Source organism: Bombina bombina, chromosome 7 (assembly GCF_027579735.1).
Source record: "Bombina bombina isolate aBomBom1 chromosome 7, aBomBom1.pri, whole genome shotgun sequence".
Classification (NCBI taxonomy): domain Eukaryota; kingdom Metazoa; phylum Chordata; class Amphibia; order Anura; family Bombinatoridae; genus Bombina; species Bombina bombina.
The window spans coordinates 139,033,142-139,058,588 of NC_069505.1; the positions used below are offsets into that span (position 1 = coordinate 139,033,142).

At 38.1% G+C, this 25,447-nt stretch overlaps 1 protein-coding gene across 1 annotated transcript in view; it reads left to right on the forward strand.

Moving 5' to 3' along the window:
* AGBL2 (AGBL carboxypeptidase 2) overlaps nucleotides 1-25,447 on the forward strand; it is a 149,069-nt gene that overhangs the window by 62,214 nt on the left and 61,408 nt on the right. Inside the window, exon 16 of the mRNA XM_053720361.1 lies at nucleotides 4,447-4,577. Coding sequence (XP_053576336.1) covers nucleotides 4,447-4,577 — 131 coding nt within the window. The remainder of the gene's footprint in view (nucleotides 1-4,446; nucleotides 4,578-25,447) is intronic.

Here is a 25,447-nt window from a genome sequence, read left to right on the forward strand (position 1 = left end):
ATTGTATGTTTTACCTAAATTATTAAAGAAAAAATTTGGGATTCATGTCCCTTTAAGGGACTAAAGCCATAGGATCAATAAAGTATTCTTTCTTTCTCCCATATAACTACTTGCAAATGTAATTCTTGCCAGTCTGGGGAGGTTTGGTTTGAAAGTTCTACTGTACTTTGGGGAGGGGGAAAATGCATGCTTTTAACATTACGTAGTAGATTACCTGACTTGATAACCTCCAGAGTTTTTTCTAGTGTCCCAGTCTCAGAACAACTATTTCTCTTCACCTCACTACACATTTTTTTTATCTGTATATTCAGTAGCAACAAGGCACAATGGTCACAGGGGAACTGAGAGAGAGATGCATTTTTTTGTGTGCACACCTACAGGAAACTGTTCCAATGAGAAGCGTATTACAAGAAAGATGGGATGAGGCGGAGTGTATGTCAGGCTGAAACCCAAATGTATTGCAGGCTGGAGATAGGCTAAACACCTGAATTATATAACGTAGTCTTTAATAATAAAATAATATAATTTGAAATTATATAATGTTGCGATAACTATTATATACACATGGCAAATTCAGGGTAATCCAATGTTTATTCAGAGCTATGTTCAAGACTGATTTAATCAGTAGTTCATATACCTTTTCTGAGTCCACATAGTGTATCCAGAGGGCAGGGCTGGAGAAGATGTAGAGTCCAGAGTAAGGACTGAGCAGGTAATCAGAGTTCAAGCAAGGGGCCTCACAGCCTCAATAAATTGGCAGCAAAAGTAAGTTGCTTTACCTTAGTAATTATAGTTCACTAAATTCCTAACTCAACAGGTTAAAAAATACAGCCAAAAGAGCTTGTTGAGCAAATACCACCATTAATATCCTATGGAAATTTGTAGTGAAATGTTTTCCCAGAAAAAAAAAGAAACAATTATAGTGCAGTGTATTAAGAAATACTTTTAAGAAAATAAAAAATACTTTATTACAAAGCATTATGTTACGGCTAATTAGAATTATAGTTCTGAAGTTGGACCCACAGAGCTTAGGTTGAGCTGGGGGTGAGGGCACATAAGGGGTTAATCGTTTAGAGCAGCATTACATTTATAAATAATATTTAAAGGGACACTGAACCCAAATTTTTTCTTTTGTAATTCAGAAAGAGCATGTAATTTTAAGCAACTTTCTAATTTACTCCTATTATCAATTTTTCTTCGTTCTCTTGCTATCATTATTTGAAAAAGAAGGCATCTAAGCTTTTGTTTGGTTTCAGTACTCTGGACAGCACTTTTTTATTGGTGGATGAATTTATCCACCAATCAGCAAGGACAACCCAGGTTGTTCACCAAAAATGGGCCGGCATCTAAACTTACATTCTTGCATTTCAAATAAAGATACCAAGAGAATGAAGAAAATTTGATAATAGGAGTAAATTCGAAATTTGCTTAAAATTTCATGCTCAATCTGAATCACAAAATAAAATTTTTGGGTACAGTGTCCCTTTAAATGTTATGCATTTTCTTGTATAATAATCAGGATAGGGAATGGTTTGTGATACAGATGGTATACAAGTTCTACCCCTCTGCGGCCCGGCCGCAGGCCGCTGGATGAGGGACAAAATATTATAAAAGCAACTATGTCAACTCCGCCATTTTGGATTTTACTGGTATCATGCCTTATAGCATAGAGAGGATATTTGCTCAAATCAGAACTATATATCTAAGCATGTGTACCAATATAGACATTAAAATTATAGTAATGCAACAGTATGAGGTCTATTACCTCGACCTAGTAAGGCTGTCTATCTCATAGCTATGAGTACAACAGAGAGGGCTCACTAGTACAGCATAACATAAATGTGAAAAAAGGCAAAACCCAAAACCTAACCAAACATAGTGGAACAAACCCTCTAACAGCTTACCATCTGCTTTGAGGCAAGTGCAAGATGGTGTTAGTAATTTGTGCATAAGGTATTAGCCTCAGGGGAGTTGCTTTTTAAAAAGATCTAGTCCCGACACAGGCTTAAACATTTCCATAAGGGAGTTGAGCATTTTGAAATGGTGAGCCCCTAGGCCCCTGCATCATGTTGGCTGGCGGTTCTTATAGTTGGCTCCGAGGCCATGTGGCAGCAATCAGTTCATTGTGAACTTCTACTTGTGGGTCTTGCGCGTCAAAAGATCCATCCAGGAAAGTGCAGTTGGGCAGTGAACAGTTCATCTTAGTGTTCATAAAGATCCAGACCCCCCCCCCCGCAAGTTCCCAAGAAAACATATCCTGCATTGATGTCTGTTCTGTCCATTGAGGTGTAGTTAGAGCACTAGGGTAGCTCGGGAATAACGATTTTGTATTGGATGGATACTGCTCGTTGAGGTGCAAGTGTTTGAAAGTGGATGTAGTGGCGTTTACAATTATATTAGGCTCTTTTATCTGTTGCCCCGCTTCCGCACTAGACCCTCTAGAAAAGAAATTGGTGTTGATCAATCATGCAGGTTCTCTCTTGTTGAGTGTACGCAGCCACTGTATTTTGTGTTGCGACTTTGCTTTTCTGAGGGTTTTCTTTTGGAGCTCCGTTAGGCATTATGTGGACGATGCGACCAGCGCAGTAGCAGCTCTGTAAGAATACAAAAGGAGCTCGATCAATTAAGTTAAGCATAAGTCTCTCTTGATTCTCCAGATGTTGGTTGAGATGATTTTGAGAGATTGTTTCCCCCACGGCAGCCATTTTCTGCAATAGATTTATCAAAGTTCTGCCCGGTTTCTCTCTTTTCTTAAGATATTAATCTCTGGGTGCTCTACTAGTTGAAGGATCAAGGCTTGCAGTCTCAGTACAGATGTGCTTTTGACTTCAGTTGAGGTGAGTTACCTTGGTGTCCCGAGGGGGGTGCGTTGCATAATTGTTGGCCGCCGCCTTAGGCCTCTGTCGTCCAATCCTGCACTCTGGTCTCAGGAATACAGAAATTTCCACGGTAGATAATGCACTGCCAAGTAGTGCTATTGTAGATATAACAAAATATGAAGTATCACTGTAATTTTTATACAGAAATCGGCGGGTTAGTGGATTCTCGACCAGAGCTCTGGAGAAGTGTGACCGCTCAGGATCGCATTTTGGACACGCCCCCTCATTTACTTTTAATACTTCAGAATAGACAAACAGCACACTACCTGTGCAGGTGGTAGAGGGCCACTGCAAACACCTCTCAATGTATCCACAACAGCAAGGGTCCACAGCACCAAAAAAAAGAGGAAAAATTATTGTCTTTATGTCATTTATTTAACTTTTAGCTTACAAAAAAGCATGTAGGCACACAGCAGCAAACAAAAAGCAATCTTTCGGGTTAGTCACTCTTAATCGTGCTAATACAGGACACCTGTATGCTGCTACTTAAATACCCTATCCCTTAACCCTTGCATGACCATTTACAAAAAATGTTTTAAAATACACAGTTTACTGCCACCTAGTAGTCACAGTTTAATACAAAAAACTGATTTCCCCTATTAAAAACAAGACTGCTTATGCATATAACTTATAAATTTATCTTATATGATATGATACAATTATACTATATGTTGCCTTTTCAGAGAAATTTATGTTACAATGCTCAACTTTTACAAAAATTTTTCACAGAAATACTGACATGTCAATTTCCCTGTTAATCCCCTTAGGGGCAAATGTATCCAATTTATAAATCCAAAAGGACTCCTTTCTCTTTAATAAGAGTTCCCTATTGCCACCCCTTCTCAGGGTGCCCACATTGTCAATAATTTCCTCTTTATTTGGTGCTGTGCACCCTTACTTTTAATACAAGAGCAATTTAAATTGCGCGCAAACGAACATAAAAACCCAATATCACTTGGATGCAAACTATAGTGCTCTACTCGTAATCTACCCCTTTATTGGGTTAGTATAAATTATATTTTCATGATTCAGGTAGAACATACTATTATAAGCATGCCATGTGCTTACAGAGAAAAATTAAATTACATTTTTTTTAACTCTTAAATGACAGCATCTTTATTTTGGTCATCACAGTGTCCACTTTTGGATTTGCAAACCTAACATAAGAGAGTGTCGCGCTGTAGGGTTCAAGATTTATTTATTTTTAATATCTCCAAACCAACAAAACTTTAAATTGATGTTTCAATACAAATTCAACCAGTTTTACTAGTTTGTGAGAGCTAAATAGCCTTTAGGGAAACAAAGAACATTTCAGCATTTATGGTACTAAAGATTTTTCACTTTCTGTTTCTTTGAGTAATGTCAGCTGGTAATGTCAGCGTATGACAACTTTAAAAACTATTCAGATAAAACTTCATGTGTTGGTCTCTACAAGTATAAAATATATGAATAAATGTAATATTATGTGTTATTGTTAATATTTGTTTACTATGAATTACATTATTATTAGTATTTTAGAATGCAGAAGTGTTAATTGATTCCAGACATATTTTAATATGTTCTATAGGTGATACAAATTCCTCTGTAGACCGTGTTGACAGCTTCATAAATAAACAGAAGATTTCTCAGTCTCTAAGAAGAGTTTATGATCCTGAGTCGTGTCTCATATCTGTTTCAGAAGACTCAACATTTTCAAAGGTAACGATAAAATGTGACCATGTATGGCTCATTGCAATAGCTGTTAGCAGAGCTGATTCACTGCTAAAGTGAGTACCATTTCCATAGGCATATGACAGTAGCAAACCCACTGACTTAGTTATTGTCGTACACTTTTTTTATTTATATTTAGGGTCCTCTTGCAAAACACATTTAACAGGTAAATGGTAAACGCTTGCAAGAAGGACCACGTGGCTGCCTTACGCATCTGATCCACCGAAGCTTAATGTAACCTAGCCCTATATTCAGCAATGACTCAAGTAGAATAGCACTGTAAAAAGGTGACTGCTTCCTCCTAAGCTCATAGACCATTATTATAGAAGAGCAAATCAGTTAGTTTCACTTTAAAGAGCTTCTTTAGCTAACATTTAGGGCTAGATTTATTAAAGCTGAGGCGGACAGGGGCGCGTATACTCGCCCCTGTACGCCTCAGCTCGCCTGTGGCGGGGCGAAATTACCCACAGATATTCGCCATTGCACACGAGTGCAATTTTGCGCTCGTGTGAAATCCCACCCCCTGCCCGCGCACAGCCAATCACGCGCGGGCAGGAGCTGTCAATCTCCTCGGGTCTGACTAGACCGAGGAGATTGAATTTCGCCACCTTAGAGGTGGCGAAGAGGTTAGGGGAGCGGTGGTCTGGTGACCGCTGCTTGATAAATGACAGCGAGCAAGTTCTTGTGAGAACTTGCAGCCGTAGGGCTTTAATAAATCTAGCCCTTAGTGCAACTAATACCTAGGTAGCTGGTGATTACTGACTCCCTCAGAAAACACTGGGTTATCCGCATATAAGAATCCCATTTTAAAAAGCATTGCAGTACATTATAAATACTGTTGTTTAGATGGATGTCCCTTTAAGCAAATCTTTAACTTATCGGGAAGCATAAACGTAACTTGCACTGTGCAGGAACAATCAGGAGAAAGACTTCCCTTACAGTCTTCACTAAACCCCAATAAAATAAACTCTCTCTCTTTTAGAATGAGCACAACAGAGCGTCGATTTAAAAGCAATAGACCTAAAGGCAAGAAACTGCTCAAATACCACTTTAACTATGTGTTTGCTGGGTGTTAAAAGGACATAAAAAGTGCAAAAAATAAAATTCACTATTGCTTTCATATACGTATGTATTTGTCCCCTGTAAAGCAAATTAAAGGGGCATTAAACTGTTTTGTACAACTACAAAATAATAGTAACTACTCGCTATGTTATTGCACTTTATCCTGTTACTGCAACTCTTTTCAAATCAGTTTTCCTGGTTTCTTTGGGTTTTTTTACATTATTTTTATTAAATATTATAAGAAATAAATATAGAATCAGGTGCAGTTGTACAAATATAAAGGCTCATACATTAACAATGTTCTTTGATACCTGAGAGTATCCATCAAATAATGAAAATAACCTTAAGTGTCTCACACTCTTTTGTGATGATGGTCTTTGACTCTATCAGATCTCTGGTTAATTTTATAAATGTCAACAAAATGCCCCCAAAATCAAATGTAATATATTTTATTAAAAATAAAGATAGTAGCATCTTTATTTTTTAATAAAATAACTGCAAAAAGCAGTTATATGGGGTTAAAAGTGGCGGGGTGATATGAAAAAATGGCACTGAAAAGTGCCTTTACATAGCGGTCTATGGGAAGTTACTGTGTGTTCCCTGTAAATATATGTGTATATGCTGACATACATATATATTTTTATGTGTTAATATTTGTATATACACATATAAACACAAATATATATGTGTATATACAACAAAAAGATCCGTGTGGAACACACAGAAAAAAACTGTGCACACTAACACACTTAAAATATACAATGCAGAGCAGGGATAATAATATATATCACACAAGAAAAATCTGCAGATCGTATTGTATAGCAGACTGTATATATTAAAAAGTCTTATCTGGGGACAAATGTCCTTTTCCCTTCGTTTCACACTCTGGGAGGCACGGCAGCTTATTGGGTAGTATTCCGGTACCAAGGCTGGAGTTCCAATGAAAATATGTCAAATCTATGGGAATAAGCGCACAGAGAATCTCTTCATAGTGTTATCTTGTTTAATACAAATACATAAAACAATCACACAATCCCCCCTTTTAGGGCGGGTACTCACAAGACAAAATCTCAATCGATATGAGGTAAGGATTGGACAATGAGCACCACAGTCGGTGATGATGAAAGAAATAGAGTCCCACTTGTCAGTGTAGATAGACCATATGTATCTATCTTCAGCTCCGTAAATGCAAAATTGCTCGCCGTATGGTCCGTTCAATTGTGACCAAAATAGTCCCAATCAGGATACAATTTGGATACAATAAATAGCCAAAAGCAATGTGGCAACAAAGTTTAAAAACTTCTAACCACTCTCAAATACCAAGTAGCAAGTTAGAATCTTCGGCATCTTGCACCGTGGCATAAGGTGGGCGTGGCCTAACACGTTTCACGGATGTAACCGCTTCGTCAGAGGCTTCGTAAATGCCCACCAAGCCAATCTGTCTGTTTATGAAGAGACACACAGAGACAGAACACGCCCATAAAATACCTTAAAGCCACGGTAAAAGTAATTCAATCGGAAAACAAAGTAAAATCTTATTCACATATTAAAAAACAACAATTATGAAATAATTAAAAAGAAAAGACATGAAATACATATAATCCCAATATATAAAAATGGTCACAATAAACTCTTCGAAATAGCGTATTGGAAGCAGCAATTTACATGCCACCTATTATACCACTAACGCTATAAATGTATATAATATATTATAAAAACCAGAATTTATGCTTACCTGATAAATTTCTTTCTTTTGCGATGTACCGAGTCCACGGATTCATCCTAACTTGTGGGATATTGTCCTTCATGACAGGAAGTAGCAAAGAGAGCACCACAGCAGAGCTGTCTATATAGCTCCCCCCTTAACTCCACCCCCCCCAGTCATTCGACCGAAGGCTAAGGAAGAAAAGGAGAAACTATAAGGTGCAGAGGTGACTGAAGTTTACATAAAAAATACTATCTGTCTTGAATAGACAGGGCGGGCCGTGGACTTGGTACATCGCAAAAAAAATAAATTTATCAGGTAAGCATAAATTCTGTTTTCTTTTGCAAGATGTACCGAGTCCACGGATTCATCCTAACTTGTGGGATACCAATACCAAAGCTTTAGGACACGGATGAAGGGAGAGAAAAGACAGGAACCTAAACGGAAGGCTCCACTGCTTGCAAAACCTTTCTCCCAAAAATAGCCTCCGAAGAAGCAAAAGTATCAAATTTGGAAAATATATGAAGCGAAGACCAAGTCGAAGCCTTACAAATCTGTTCAACAGAAGCATCATTTTTAAAAACCCATGTGGAAGCCACCGCTCTAGTGGAGTGAGCTGTAATTCTTTCTGGAGGCTGCTGTCCAGCAGTCTCATAAGCCAAATGGATGATGCTTTTCATCCAAAAGGAAAGAGAGGTAGCCGTAGCCTTTTGACCTCTACGCTTTCCAGCATAGACAACAAACAAAGAAGATGATTGCCGAAAATCTTTGGTTGCCTGCATATAAAACTTCAAGGCACGAACCACATCCAAGTTGTGCAACAGACGGTTCTTCTTAGAAGAAGGATTAGGACACAGAGAAGGAACAACAATTTCCTAATTGATATTCCTGTTAAAAACAACCTTAGGGAGGAACCCAGGTTTGGTACGCAAAACCACCTTATCAGCATGGAAAACAAGATAAGGCGAGTCACATTGTAATGCAGATAGTTCAGAAACTCTTCGAACTGAAGAAACAGAACTTTCCAAGATAGAAGCTTAATATCTATGGAATGCATGGGTTCAAACGGAACCCCCTGAAGAACTTTAAGAACTAAATTGAGACTCCATGGCGGAGCAACAGGTTTAAACACAGGCTTAATTCTAACTAAAGCCTGACAAAAAGCCCGAACGTCTGGGACATCTGCCAGACGCTTGTGCAACAGAATAGACATAGCAGATATCTGTCCCTTTAAGGAACTAGCGGACAATCCTTTCTCCAATCCTTCTTGGAGAAAAGACAAAATCCTAGGAATCCTGATCTTACTCCATGAGTAGCCTTTGGATTCACACCAAAAAAACATAATTTATGTAAGAACTTACCTGATAAATTCATTTCTTTCATATTAGCAAGAGTCCATGAGCTAGTGACGTATGGGATATACATTCCTACTAGGAGGGGCAAAGTTTCCCAAACCTCAAAATGCCTATAAATACACCCCTCACCACACCCACAAATCAGTTTAACGAATAGCCAAGAAGTGGGGTGATAAAAAAAAGTGCGAAAGCATATAAAATAAGGAATTGGAATAGTTGTGCTTTATACAAAAAAATCATAACCACCACAAAAAGGGTGGGCCTCATGGACTCTTGCTAATATGAAAGAAATGAATTTATCAGGTAAGTTCTTACATAAATTATGTTTTCTTTCATGTAATTAGCAAGAGTCCATGAGCTAGTGACGTATGGGATAATGACTACCCAAGATGTGGATCTTTCCACGCAAGAGTCACTAGAGAGGGAGGGATAAAATAAAGACAGCCAATTCCTGCTGAAAATAATCTACACCCAAAATAAAGTTTAATGAAAACATAAGCAGAAGATTCAAACTGAAACCGCTGCCTGAAGTACTTTTCTACCAAAAACTGCTTCAGAAGAAAAAAAACACATCAAAATGGTAGAATTTAGTAAAAGTATGCAAAGAGGACCAAGTTGCTGCTTTGCAAATCTGATCAACTGAAGCCTCATTCCTAAACGCCCAGGAAGTAGAAACTGACCTAGTAGAATGAGCTGTAATCCTTTGAGGCGGAGTTTTACCCGACTCGACATAAGCATGGTGAATTAAGGATTTCAACCAAGATGCCAAAGAAATGGCAGAAGCTTTCTGACCTTTTCTAGAACCGGAAAAGATGACAAATAGACTAGAAGTCTTTCGGAAAGACTTAGTAGCTTCAACATAATATTTCAAAGCTCTAACAACATCCAAAGAATGCAACGATTTCTCCTTAGAATTCTTAGGATTAGGACATAATGAAGGAACCACAATTTCTCTACTAATGTTGTTGGAATTCACAACCTTAGGTAAAAATTCAAAAGAAGTTCGCAACACCGCCTTATCCTGATGAAAAATCAGAAAAGGAGACTCACAAGAAAGAGCAGATAATTCAGAGACTCTTCTGGTAGAAGAGATGGCCAAAAGGAACAAAACTTTCCAAGAAAGTAATTTAATGTCCAATGAATGCATGGGTTCAAAAGGAGGAGCTTGAAGAGCCCCCAGAACCAAATTCAAACTCCAAGGAGGAGAAATAGACTTAATGACAGGTTTTATACGAACCAAAGCTTGTACAAAACAATGAATATCAGGAAGATTAGCAATCTTTCTGTGAAAAAGAACAGAAAGAGCAGAGATTTGTCCTTTCAAGGAACTTGCGGACAAACCTTTATCTAAACCATCCTGAAGAAACTGTAAAATTCTCGGAATTCTAAAAGAATGCCAGGAAAAATGAAGAGAAAGACACCAAGAAATATAAGTCTTCCAGACTCTATAATATATCTCTCTAGATACAGATTTACGAGCCTGTAACATAGTATTAATCACAGAGTCAGAGAAACCTCTTTGACCAAGAATCAAGCGTTCAATCTCCATACCTTTAAATTTAAGGATTTGAGATCCTGATGGAAGAAAGGACATTGCGACAGAAGGTCTGGTCTTAACGGAAGAGTCCACGGCTGGCAAGAGGCCATCCGGACAAGATCCGCATACCAAAACCTGTGAGGCCATGCTGGAGCTACCAGCAGAACAAACGAGCATTCCTTCAGAATCTTGGAGATTACTCTTGGAAGAAGAACTAGAGGCGGAAAGATATAGGCAGGATGATACTTCCAAGGAAGTGATAATGCATCCACTGCCTCCGCTTGAGGATCCCGGGATCTGGACAGATACCTGGGAAGTTTCTTGTTTAGATGAGAAGCCATCAGATCTATTTCTGGGAGTTCCCACATTTGAACAATCTGAAGAAATACCTCTGGGTGAAGAGACCATTCGCCCGGATGCAACGTTTGGCGACTGAGATAATCCGCTTCCCAATTGTCTATACCTGGGATATGAACCGCAGAGATTAGACAGGAGCTGGATTCCGCCCCAAACCAGAATTTGAGATACTTCTTTCATAGCCAGAGGACTGTGAGTCCCTCCTTGATGATTGATGTATGCCACAGTTGTGACATTGTCTGTCTGAAAACAAATGAACGATTCTCTCTTCAGAAGAGGCCAAGACTGAAGAGCTCTGAAAATTGTACGGAGTTCCAAAATATTGATCGGTAATCTCACCTCCTGAGATTCCCAAACCCCTTGTGCCGTCAGAGACCCCCACACAGCTGAAAGAAAAGAGAGAGACTAAATAGCACTACTATCCGGTGTACTGGAGATGCTCTATAATAATTGAGGCAGGTAATTCACCTTGCTATAATATTAGAGTTAGGTGCTGTGTACTTTTGGACTACAAAAGAGGGGTTGATTCAATACAAAGATTGAAGCGTGTACACTTATTAGCACTCACATCTCATGGTGATGTGGCTTTAAATTTAGAACCTTTAGTGCCAAAAAGGGGGGACGGTCTGTGCCGTAAAAATAAAATATAACCTTTATTAGATTTGTTAAAAAAGATTCCACAAAACAAACATAAACATATATATATTAAAAACACTTAATGTTGAAAAGGATAATATCACGAGGATTGAAATGCTAAACGTAGCTATCTGTAAGGAAAGTTATCTTCAGGCTTATGGTTAGGGGTATTCCTGGTTCCCTGGATGTCTCCTGGTTATAGCTGCTGCTATATGTGATATATAATGCTTGTGAAAATAGTGGTACTATTATCTTGTTCAAATATTATAGTTATTCGTAGTCTCAAAAATCTTTTGAAAATAGACTTATTTTACAGTGTAGTACCTATAAATGTAATTGTAAATGCTTCTCGGGCATGTGCTTAGGGTTCTTTGATATTAATGCTGCTAACGCAGTGATACTTATTAATGTATAGCACTAGTTATTGTGATACTGTTGCATTATCACTTTCTGGACATATAGTTGCTATCGTATGCTTGTTATATACCTCCCCTTTCAAAGGGTTAATTTGGCTAAGTTCTTAATGCAAATATAATAACCTATTGAATTTTCATAATTAAAAGGTATGCCCTAATAATATTGGGTATGTATTTTTCGTTATTTAGCATAAATATTCTGCTGTTGTAGGGCTGTATGCAATTTTCAACGTTAATACGAATGTTGCTATTAGGACATAGCGTTATACAAGTCCACACAGTGTGAATTGTATCTAGATTACTGGTCTATGTTTTCATGGAGGTATTTGTTGTTTATCCCTCAGTCATTTATACTGTGCGTTGTGCAGATTAACACAATATCAATTTATATTTGGATTATTCCGATTGTTAGGTTGTGTTTTTCTGAGGGTATTTGGCGCATATTCCCTGGTGCTTGGTGCCAACAATATCAAGTATTTCAATGCTATGGATATCTTGCACTGATATCAACAAATGTACTGCTGTTAGCTAGAGCTTTAGTACGATTGGTCTTTTAATTTAATAATTTCATTCATCATTCATACTCAAATGCCCAAGAGCTGCACTATGTCAGCAACTATTAGTTAAATCTCATTTGCATAACTTGCTATAATCATAAGATATACTATCGTTAGCTTTATATTTATAGTTAGCTTAATATTTTCATTTGTGTGGCGGTCCACCTTGCATTCATACACTTGGCTTACTAGCCGTTCTATACTGCTTAGATGTGGACTAGTCACTATAATAGTTTTCTAGTGAGCTAAGCTATAGTAATTTCCTCAAAAACGTAATACACCTAACTTCAACCTTTTAACTTATAACTAGGCAGTGCGCCTTCCGTAATTGTACCGTTAAGGTTTCAGTGGTGTAACTAAATACTATATCCTTATTCCAACATTAGCTGATAAAAAAGTTTGGCTTAAAGCCTAACAACATATTCAAAGCCCTAACATGTTTCGCCACCAACGTGGCTTTCTCAAAGGGTACGGCGCGGCGTTTGGCGTGGTCTCTTATAGACTCTGGTCCAACCCTTTGTGGTGACATCACGTCCTATCAGATTCGTTGTACAATGTGAACCAATGAGAATGGTTCTAACATTATAGCCAACCAATAGCATTTTGCTGATTGGCTCAATATCGATGTCATTGTTTTTAGAGAGTGTCAGAATATTATTCTAATCTAAATGTTTAATCTATGCATTTATATAGAATTTTCTGACTTCGTGTATATTGCAGGAAATATCAACGATTGGTTAATTCTGTCATTTGTCTGATTACCTTCAAAATATTCTTGGAGTGCAGTATGTATATATATATTTCTGGTGATATATAGTATTACAAATATTCTATTATCACTATATAGATGTTATACTCATGTGTCTTATGTCAAGATATGATTTTTAAGTTGAGTAATCATTCTTGTTATTTATTATAAAATGAGTGAAAAATATTATGAATGCCGTTTAGACATTATGTTTCAAATAGCAGGTGATCTTATTTTTTACTTTTTTAACATTTTTTGCAGAGTCATGGAAGAAATGAGTATTTCCATGAAACATAAATAAATGCTGCGGAATAATAATTTCGTCAGGATCTAAGAGAATTTATCGTTCATATTTATCAACATTTTATTGATGTAGTAGTTGTAAGTGTGAAGTTCACTCTTAGTTGAATGTTTTCATATAATGGTGGAGGTACCCTATAATTATAGTGACAGGAGTGTGGTTGTGATTGGTTCGTGCTGTAGTTGCTGGTCAGAATACAAATAAAAATAATAATAATAATAAAGATAGAGTGTGAGAATTTAAAATTAAAAAATAAGAAAATAAAAAAAATAAAAAAATAAATTAGTGTTAAATGTGAAATAAAGATGAGAATGAAAATGAGGTGGGCTAGTGAAAGAAAGGCTTCCCAGATTTGAGATGCTTGAGAATGTGTGCCTGAAGATGGGCTTCGTTGATACAAAAAGAATTATTATTAATATATTGGAGTGTATATATATTACTGGTGATACCGATGTACATATATTATTGTCACCGAGGTTACCAAAAGGGGAGGGAGTAGGAGTAGAAGTGTGTGGTGTTCACTTGAAATGCATGTGATGGGTGATATATAGGTGGACTGGTGTGACTCAGGGATGTGATTTTAGGATCCTCTACTTCTTTTAATATCGTTTTGGTGTTTTTTATAGCTTCCGAGTGTGACTTCAGATCCTCTACTTTTTTAATGTCATTTTAATATTTAGTTGATATATAGCACATATAAATTTCATTCTTAAAGTTGTCCTTATAACGATCTCTTGCAGGCATTCTCTCATATTGTAATTGATTTTTCTTATATTCTCTTAATGAGAATAACATTGTACTTCCTGCTTCGGGTGGAATATCTTTATAGGTATGACACATAGTTGTTATGTTCATTTAACCCATTGGGTGTAATTGAATTTAATAAGTAGATCCATCTACTTTCATACTGTAGTAATGATTTCTCTTTATCTCCTCCACGTATGCCCAGGTTTATTTTCTGCACTCCAAAGCATTGCAGGCAGTTAGTTTTGCCTTGATGATATTTATAGAAGTGTAGGGCTACTGACGTGATGGTTTTTCTTTTCTGTAGATCTTTTGCTGCATTCCTTATGTTACGTACATGTTCCTGTAATCGTGTGTGTAATTTGCGTGTCGTCATGCCAACATAGTTTTTTGGGCAATTACAGCTCAGAACATATACTAATCCAGTAGTATTACAGTTGATGAAGGATTTAATGTTATGTACTTTGTTGAACCTGTCCTTAATTGTAGTGGTCTTTTTCAGGAACTTGCAGCTTGTACAAGATCCACATGCATATGAGCCATTTGGTATGGTGCCTTTTGTCCTTTGGTTTTGCGTGAAATGGCTCGGACTAATCATGTCTTTTAGGTTCTTAGGTCTCCTATAGCTGACCTCAATTTTTGGTCCTATTATAGGTCCCAATATCTTATCTGCTTGTAAGATATGCCAATGTTTTTTAATTATTTTAATTACTTCCTGGCTCTGTGCGTTGTACGTTAATACCAGTCTTGTCTTACCATCACTCTGTTTGGATTTCGGTTTTAGCAGGTCTTGTCTGTTGGTTCTTTTGGCTCTGTGTTTGGCTTTCTTTATGGATGAACGACTGTACCCCCTCTGGCTGAGACGGGCAGCTACTTCTAGTGCTCTTTTTTGATATAACTCATCTTCTGAACAATTTCTCTTTGTTCTCAGGAATTCCCCTACCGGTAGAGATTTGATTGTACATGGAGCGTGGGCACTGGTGCTGAATAGTAACGTGTTGGTAGCTGTCTTTTTTCTGAATAGGTCGGTACCTAACATTTCGTTGGTTTTCTTGAACAGTCTTAGGTCCAAGAATGTAATTTCCTCTTGACTGCACTCATATGTCAATTTGATATTGAGGTTATAGTGCAGAAAATAAACCTGGGCATACGTGGAGGAGATAAAGAGAAATCATTACTACAGTATGAAAGTAGATGGATCTACTTATTAAATTCAATTACACCCAATGGGTTAAATGAACATAACAACTATGTGTCATACCTATAAAGATATTCCACCCGAAGCAGGAAGTACAATGTTATTCTCATTAAGAGAATATAAGAAAAATCAATTACAATATGAGAGAATGCCTGCAAGAGATCGTTATAAGGACAACTTTAAGAATGAAATTTATATGTGCTATATATCAACTAAATATTAAAATGACATTAAAAAAGTAGAGGATCTGAAGTCACACTCGGAAGCTATAAAAAACACCAAAACGATATTAAAAGAAGTAGAGGATCCTAAAATCACATCCCTGAGTCACACCAGTCCACCTATATATCACCCATCACATGCATTTCAAGTGAACACCACACACTTCTACTCCTACTCCCTCCCCTTTTGGTAACCTCGGTGACAATAATATATGTACATCGGTATCACCAGTAATATATATACACTCCAATATATTAATAATAATTCTTTTTGTATCAACGAAGCCCATCTTCAGGCACACATTCTCAAGCATCTCAAATCTGGGAAGCCTTTCTTTCACTAGCCCACCTCATTTTCATTCTCATCTTTATTTCACATTTAACACTAATTTATTTTTTTATTTTTTTTTATTTTCTTATTTTTTAATTTTAAATTCTCACACTCTATCTTTATTATTATTATTATTTTTATTTGTATTCTGACCAGCAACTACAGCACGAACCAATCACAACCACACTCCTGTCACTATAATTATAGGGTACCTCCACCATTATATGAAAACATTCAACTAAGAGTGAACTTCACACTTACAACTACTACATCAATAAAATGTTGATAAATATGAACGATAAATTCTCTTAGATCCTGACGAAATTATTATTCCGCAGCATTTATTTATGTTTCATGGAAATACTCATTTCTTCCATGACTCTGCAAAAAATGTTAAAAAAGTAAAAAATAAGATCACCTGCTATTTGAAACATAATGTCTAAACGGCATTCATAATATTTTTCACTCATTTTATAATAAATAACAAGAATGATTACTCAACTTAAAAATCATATCTTGACATAAGACACATGAGTATAACATCTATATAGTGATAATAGAATATTTGTAATACTATATATCACCAGAAATATATATATACATACTGCACTCCAAGAATATTTTGAAGGTAATCAGACAAATGACAGAATTAACCAATCGTTGATATTTCCTGCAATATACACGAAGTCAGAAAATTCTATATAAATGCATAGATTAAACATTTAGATTAGAATAATATTCTGACACTCTCTAAAAACAATGACATCGATATTGAGCCAATCAGCAAAATGCTATTGGTTGGCTATAATGTTAGAACCATTCTCATTGGTTCACATTGTACAACGAATCTGATAGGACGTGATGTCACCACAAAGGGTTGGACCAGAGTCTATAAGAGACCACGCCAAACGCCGCGCCATACCCTTTGAGAAAGCCACGTTGGTGGCGAAACATGTTAGGGCTTTGAATATGTTGTTAGGCTTTAAGCCAAACTTTTTTATCAGCTAATGTTGGAATAAGGATATAGTATTTAGTTACACCACTGAAACCTTAACGGTACAATTACGGAAGGCGCACTGCCTAGTTATAAGTTAAAAGGTTGAAGTTAGGTGTATTACGTTTTTGAGGAAATTACTATAGCTTAGCTCACTAGAAAACTATTATAGTAACTAGTCCACATCTAAGCAGTATAGAACGGCTAGTAAGCCAAGTGTATGAATGCAAGGTGGACCGCCACACAAATGAAAATATTAAGCTAACTATAAATATAAAGCTAACGATAGTATATCTTATGATTATAGCAAGTTATGCAAATGAGATTTAACTAATAGTTGCTGACATAGTGCAGCTCTTGGGCATTTGAGTATGAATGATGAATGAAATTATTAAATTAAAAGACCAATCGTACTAAAGCTCTAGCTAACAGCAGTACATTTGTTGATATCAGTGCAAGATATCCATAGCATTGAAATACTTGATATTGTTGGCACCAAGCACCAGGGAATATGCGCCAAATACCCTCAGAAAAACACAACCTAACAATCGGAATAATCCGAATATAAATTGATATTGTGTTAATCTGCACAACGCACAGTATAAATGACTGAGGGATAAACAACAAATACCTCCATGAAAACATAGACCAGTAATCTAGATACAATTCACACTGTGTGGACTTGTATAACGCTATGTCCTAATAGCAACATTCGTATTAACGTTGAAAATTGCATACAGCCCTACAACAGCAGAATATTTATGCTAAATAACGAAAAATACATACCCAATATTATTAGGGCATACCTTTTAATTATGAAAATTCAATAGGTTATTATATTTGCATTAAGAACTTAGCCAAATTAACCCTTTGAAAGGGGAGGTATATAACAAGCATACGATAGCAACTATATGTCCAGAAAGTGATAATGCAACAGTATCACAATAACTAGTGCTATACATTAATAAGTATCACTGCGTTAGCAGCATTAATATCAAAGAACCCTAAGCACATGCCCGAGAAGCATTTACAATTACATTTATAGGTACTACACTGTAAAATAAGTCTATTTTCAAAAGATTTTTGAGACTACGAATAACTATAATATTTGAACAAGATAATAGTACCACTATTTTCACAAGCATTATATATCACATATAGCAGCAGCTATAACCAGGAGACATCCAGGGAACCAGGAATACCCCTAACCATAAGCCTGAAGATAACTTTCCTTACAGATAGCTACGTTTAGCATTTCAATCCTCGTGATATTATCCTTTTCAACATTAAGTGTTTTTAATATATATATGTTTATGTTTGTTTTGTGGAATCTTTTTTAACAAATCTAATAAAGGTTATATTTTATTTTTACGGCACAGACCGTCCCCCCTTTTTGGCACTAAAGGTTCTAAATTTAAAGCCACATCACCATGAGATGTGAGTGCTAATAAGTGTACACGCTTCAATCTTTGTATTGAATCAACCCCTCTTTTGTACCCCCACACAGCTCCCCAACCTGTAAGACTTGCATCTGTTGAGATTATAGTCCAGGTCGGAAGAACAAAAGAAGCCCCCTGAATTAAACGATGGTGATCTGTCCACCACGTCAGAGAATGTCGTACAATCGGTTTTAAAGATATTAATTGAAATATCTTTGTGTAATCCCTGCACCATTGGTTCAGCATACAGAGCTGAAAAGGGTCGCATGTGAAAACGAGCAAAGGGGATCGCATCCGATGCAGCAGTCATAAGACCTAGAATTTCCATGCATAAGGCTACCGAAGGGAATGATTGTGACTGAAGGTTTCGACAAGCTGAAATCAATTTTAGACGTCTCTTGTCTGTCAAAGACAGAGTCATGGACACTGAATCTATCTGGAAACCTAAAAAGGTTACCCTTGTCTGAGGAATCAATGAACTTTTTAGTGAATTGATCCTCCAACCATGATCTTGAAGAAACAACACAAGTCGATTCGTATGAGATTCTGCTAAATGTGAAGACTGAGCAAGTACCAAGATATCGTCCAAATAAGGAAATACCACAATACCCTGTTCTCTGATTACAGACAGAAGGGCACCGAGAACCTTTGTAAAAATTCTTGGAGCTGTAGCTAGGCCAAACGGCAGAGCCACAAACTGGTAATGCTTGTCCAGGAAAGAGAATCTCAGGAACTGATAGTGAGCTGGATGAATCGGAATATGCAGATATGCATCCTGTAAATCTATTGTAGACATATAATGCCCTTGCTGAACAAAAGGCAAGATAGTCCTTACAGTTACCATTTTGAATGTTGGTATCCTTACATAACGATTCAATATTTTTAGATCCAGAACTGGTCTGAAGGAATTCCCCTTCTTGGGTACAATGAAGAGATTCGAATAAAACCCCAGCCCCTGTTCCAAAACTGGAACTGGCATAATTACTCCAGCCAACTCTAGATCTGAAACACATTTCAGAAATGCTTGAGCTTTCACTGGGTTTACTGGGACACGGGAAAGAAAAAATCTCTTTGCAGGAGGTCTTATCTTGAAACCAATTCTGTACCCTTCTGAAACAATGTTCTGAATCCAAAGATTGTGAACAGAATTGATCCAAATTTCTTTGAAAAAACGTAATCTGCCCCCTACCAGCTGAGCTGGAATGAGGGCCGCACCTTCATGTGGACTTAGAAGCTGGCTTTGCTTTTCTAGAAGGCTTGGATTTATTCCAGACTGGAGATGGTTTCCAAACTGAAACTGCTCCTGAGGATGAAGGATCAGGCTTTTGTTCTTTGTTGAAACGAAAGGAACGAAAACGATTATTAGCCCTGTTTTTACCTTTAGATTTTTTATCCTGTGGTAAAAAAGTTCCTTTCCCACCAGTAACAGTTGAGATAATAGAATCCAACTGAGAACCAAATAATTTATTACCCTGGAAAGAAAGGGAAAGTAGAGTCGATTTAGAAGACATATCAGCATTCCAAGTTTTAAGCCATAAAGCTCTTCTAGCTAAAATAGCTAGAGACATAAACCTGACATCAACTCTGATAATATCAAAAATGGCATCACAGATAAAATTATTAGCATGTTGAAGAAGAAGAATAATATTATGAGAATCATGATCTGTTACTTGTTGCGCTAAAGTTTCCAACCAAAAAGTTGAAGCTGCAGCAACATCAGCCAATGATATAGCAGGTCTAAGAAGATTACCTGAACACAGATAAGCTTTTCTTAGAAAGGATTCAATTTTCCTATCTAAAGGATCCTTAAAGGAAGTACCATCTGCCGTAGGAATAGTAGTACGTTTAGCAAGGGTAGAAATAGCCCCATCAACTTTAGGGATTTTGTCCCAAAACTCTAATCTGTCGGACGGCACAGGATATAATTGCTTAAAACGTTTAGAGGGAGTAAATTAATTACCCAAATTATTCCATTCTCTGGAAATTACTTCAGAAATAGCATTAGGAACAGGAAAAACTTCTGGAATAACCACAGGAGATTTAAAGACCTTGTCTAAACATTTAGATTTAATATCAAGAGGACCAGAATCCTCAATTTCTAAAGCAATTAAAACTTCTTTAAGTAAAGAACGAATAAATTCCATTTTAAATAAATATGAAGATTTATCAGCATCAACCTCTGAGACAGAATCCTCTGAACCAGAAGAATCATTAGAATCAGAATGATGATGTTCATTTAAAAATTCATCTGAATAACGAGAAGTTTTAAAAGATTTTTTGTGTTTACTAGAAGGAGGAATAACAGACATAGCCTTCTTAATGGATTCAGAAACAAAATCTCTTATGTTATCAGGAACACTCTGAACATTAGATGTTGTTGGAACTGCAACAGGTAATGGTACTTTACTAAAGGAAATATTATCTGCATTAACAAGTTTGTCATGACATTTAATACAAACAACAGCTGGAGGAACAGCTACCAAAAGTTTACAGCAGATACACTTAGCTTTGGTAGTTCCAGCACCAGACAGAGATTTTCCTGAAGTATCTTCTGACTCAGATGCAACGTGAGACATCTTGCAATATGTAAGAGAAAAAACAACATATAAAGCAAAATTGATCAAATTCCTTAAATGACAGTTTCAGGAATGGGAAAAAATGCCAAAGAACAAGCTTCTAGCAACCAGAAGCAATGAAAAATGAGACTTAAATAATGTGGAGACAAAAGCGACGCCCATATTTTTTAGCGCCAAAAAAGACGCCCACATTATTTGGCGCCTAAATGCTTTTGGCGCCAAAAATGACGCCACATCCAGAAACGCCGACATTTTTGGCGCAAAAGAACGTCAAAAAATGACGCAACTTCCGGCGACACGTATGACGCCGGAAACAGAAAAGATTTTTTGCGCCAAAAAAGTCTGTGCCAAGAATGACGCAATAAAATGAAGCATTTTCAGCCCCCGCGAGCCTAACAGCCCACAGGGAAAAAGTCAAATTTTTAAGGTAAGAAAAATGATTGATTCAAATGCATTATCCCAAATATGAAACTGACTGTCTGAAAAAAAGGAATGTTGAACATTCTGAGTCAAGGCAAATAAATGTTTGAATACATATATTTAGAACTTTAAAAAAGTGCCCAACCATAGCTTTAGAGTGTCACAGAAAATAAGACTTACTTACCCCAGGACACTCATCTACATGTTTGTAGAAAGCCAAACCAGTACTGAAACGAAAATCAGCAGAGGTAATGGTATATATATAAGAGTATATCGTCGATCTGAAAAGGGAGGTAAGAGATGAATCTCTACGACCGATAACAGAGAACCTATGAAATAGACCCCGTAGAAGGAGATCATTGAATTCAAACAGGCAATACTCTCTTCACATCCCTCTGACATTCACTGCACGCTGAGAGGAAAACCGGGCTCCAACCTGCTGCAGAGCGCATATCAATGTAGAATCTAGCACAAACTTACTTCACCACCTCCATAGGAGGCAAAGTTTGTAAAACTGATTTGTGGGTGTGGTGAGGGGTGTATTTATAGGCATTTTGAGGTTTGGGAAACTTTGCCCCTCCTGGTAGGAATGTATATCCCATACGTCACTAGCTCATGGACTCTTGCTAATTACATGAAAGAAAGATATTTACGCCATATCTTATGATAGATCTTCCTGGTGACAGGCTTTCGAGCCTGAATCAAGGTATCTATGACCGACTCAGAGAATCCCCGCTTTGATAAAATCACGCGTTCAATCTCCAAGCAGTCAGTTGCAGAGAAATTAGATTTGGATGCTTGAATGGACTTTGAATCAAAAGGTCCTGTCTCAGTGGCAGAGTCCATGGTGGCAGAGATGACATGTCCACCAGGGCGGCATACCAAGTCCTGCGTGGCCACGCAGGCGCTATCATAATCACTGAAGCTCTCTCCTGTTTGATTCTGGCAATCAGACGCGGAAGGAGAGGGAATGGTGGAAACACATAAGCCAGGTTGAACGACCAGGATACTGCTAGAGCATCTATCAGTACTGCCTGAGGATCCCTTGACCTGGATCCGTAACAAGGAAGTTTGGCGTTCTGACGAGACACCATCAGATCCAATTCTGGTGTGCCCCATAGCTGAACCAGTTGAGCAAACACCTCCGGATGGAGCTCCCACTCCCCCGGATGAAAAGTCTGACGACTTAGAAAATCTGCCTCCCAGTTCTCCACCCCTGGGATATAGATCGCTGATAGATGGCAGGAGTGAGTCTCTGCCCATAGGATTATCCTGGAAACTTCTATCATCGCCAAGGAACTCCTTGTACCCCCCTGATGATTGATATAAGCTACAGTCGTGATGTTGTCCGACTGAAACCTGATGAATACGGCCGAAGCCACCTGAGGCCACGCCTGAAGAGCATTGAATATCGCTCTTAATTCCAGTAGGCTGGTGTCCGTCATCACAATAACCCACGCTGGTCTGGGGAAACACATTCCCCTGGACAGGTGATCCTGTGACAACCACCAATGAAGAGATTCTCTGGTCTCTTGATCCAGATTTATCTGAGGAGATAAATCTGCATAATCCCCATTCCACTGTTTGAGCATGCGTAGTTGCAGTGGTCTGAGATGCAAGCGAGCAAACGGAACTATGTCCATTGCCGCTACCATAAGTCCGATTACCTCCATACACTGAGCCACTGACGGCCGAGGAGTGGAATGAAGAGCTCGGCAGGTGGTTAAAATCTTTGATTTCCTGACCTCCGTCAGAAATATTTTCATGTCCACCGAATCTATCAGAGTTCCCAGGAATGGAGCTCTTGTGAGAGGAATAAAAGAACTCTTTTTCACGTTCACCTTCCACCCATGAGATCTTAGAAAGGCCAACACTAAGTCCGTGTGAGACTTGGCAAGTTGGAAAGTCGACGCTTGAATTAAGATGTCGTCTAGATAAGGCGCCACTGCTATGCCCCTCTGCCTTAGGACCGCCAGAAGGGACCCTAGCACCTTTGTGAAGATTCTTGGCGCCGTGGCCAACCCGAAGGGAAGAGCCACAAACTGGTAATGCCTGTCCAGAAAGGCAAACCTGAGGAACTGGTGATGATCTTTGTGGATAGGAATGTGTTGTTATGCATTCATTAGATCCACAGTAGTCATATATTGACCCTCCTGGATCATTGGTAAAATAGTCCGAATGGTCTCCATCTTGAAGGATGGAACTCTTAGGAATTGGTTTAGGATCTTGAGATCTAGAATTGGTCTGAAGGTTCCCTCTTTTTTGGGAACCACAAACAGATTGGAGTAGAAACCTTGCCCCTGTTATGTTTTCGGAACTGGGCAGATCACTCCCATGGTAAAAAGGTCTTCTACACAGCGTAAGAACGCCTCTCTTTTTGTCTGGTTTACAGACAATTGAGAAAGATGGAACCTCCCCCTTGGAGGAGAATCTTTGAAATCTAGGAGATACCCCTGGGTTACAATTTCTATGGCCCAGGAGTCCTGAACGTCTCTTGCCCAGGCCTCAGCAAAGAGAGAAAGTCTGCCCCCTACTTGATCCGGTCCCGGATCGGGGGCTACCCCTTCATGCTGTCTTAGTGGCAGCAGCAGGCTTTTTGGCCTGTTTACCCTTGTTCCAAGCCTGGTTAGGTCTCCAGGTTGGCTTGGATTGAGCAAAGTTCCCCTCTTGCTTTGCAGCAGGGGAAGGGGAAGTGGGACCACCCTTGAAGTTTCGAAAGGAACGAAAATGATTTTGTTTGGTCCTTGTCTTATTTGACTTATCTTGAGGGAGGGCATGACATGACCCTTCCCTCCAGTGATGTCTGAAATTATCTCTTTCAGTGCAGGCCCGAATAGGGTCTTACCTTTGAAAGGGATGGTCAAAAGCTTAGATTTAGATGACACATCAGCTGACCAGGACTTAAGCCATAACGCTCTTCGCGCTAAAATGGCAAAACCTGAATTCTTTGCCGCTAACTTAGTAAGATGAAAAGCAGCGTCTGTAATAAAAGAATTAGCCAACTTAAGGGCCTTAACTCTGTCCAAAATATCATCTAGTGGGGTCTCCATCTGAAGAGCCTCTTCTAGAGCCTCAAACCAAAAAGCAGCTGCAGTGGTTACCGGAACAATGCACGCTATAGGTTGAAGAAGAAAACCCTGATGAACAAAAATTTTCTTTAGGAGACCCTCTAACTTTTTATCCATAGGATCAATGAAAGCACAACTGTCTTCAATAGGTATAGTTGTAAGCCAGAGTAGAAATAGCTCCCTCCACCTTAGGAACCGTCTGCCATGAGTCCTTTATGGTGTCAGAAATGGGGAACATTTTCTTAAAAACAGGAGGGGGAGGAGTGGTCTATCCCACTCCTTAGTAACAATCCTCTTAGGGACCGGAAAAACATCAGTGTAAACAGGGACCTCTAAATATTTGTCCATTTTAGACAATTTCTCTGGAACGACAATAGGGTCACAATCATCCAGAGTAGCTAAAACCTCCCTGAGCAATAAACGGAGGTGCTCTAGCTTAAATTTAAATGCCGTCATATCTGAATCTGTCTAAGGGAACATCTTTCCTGAATCAGAAATCTCTCCCTCAGACAGCAAATCCCTCATCCCTACCTCAGAACATTGTGAGGGAATATCGGATACGGCTACTAAAGCGTCAGAAGGCTCAGCATTTGTTCTTAACCCAGAGCTACTGCGCTTCCCTTGCAACCCTGGCAGTTTAGATAAAACCTCTGTGAGGGTAGTATTCATAACTGAAGCCATATCTTGCAAGGTGAAAGAATTAGACGCACTAGAAGTACTTGGTGTCGCTTGTGCGGGCGTAACTGGTTGTGACACTTGGGGAGAACTAGATGGCGAAACCTGATTTCCTTCTGTCTGAGAATCATTTAATGCCAAATTCTTATAAGTCAAAATATGCTGTTTGCAATTTTATAGACATATCAGTACAATTGGGACACATTCTTAGAGGGGGTTCCACAATGGCTTCTAAACAAATTCAACAATGAGTTTCCTCAGTGTCAGACATGTTTAACAGGCTAGTAATGAAGCAAGCAAGCTTGGAAAACACTTTATTTAATGAAAAAAACACAAATGGTACTGTATCTTTAAGAGAAAAAAGGCATACACAAACTGCAAAACAGGTTAAAATTGCTTCAAAAATTCTGAAATTTTAACAGTGTACCCACTAAGCTTTAGAAGGATTGCACCACAAGTAAAAAAGCAATAGATCCCGAAATGAAAAAAACGGATTGATAATTGTCTAAAACCGGTTA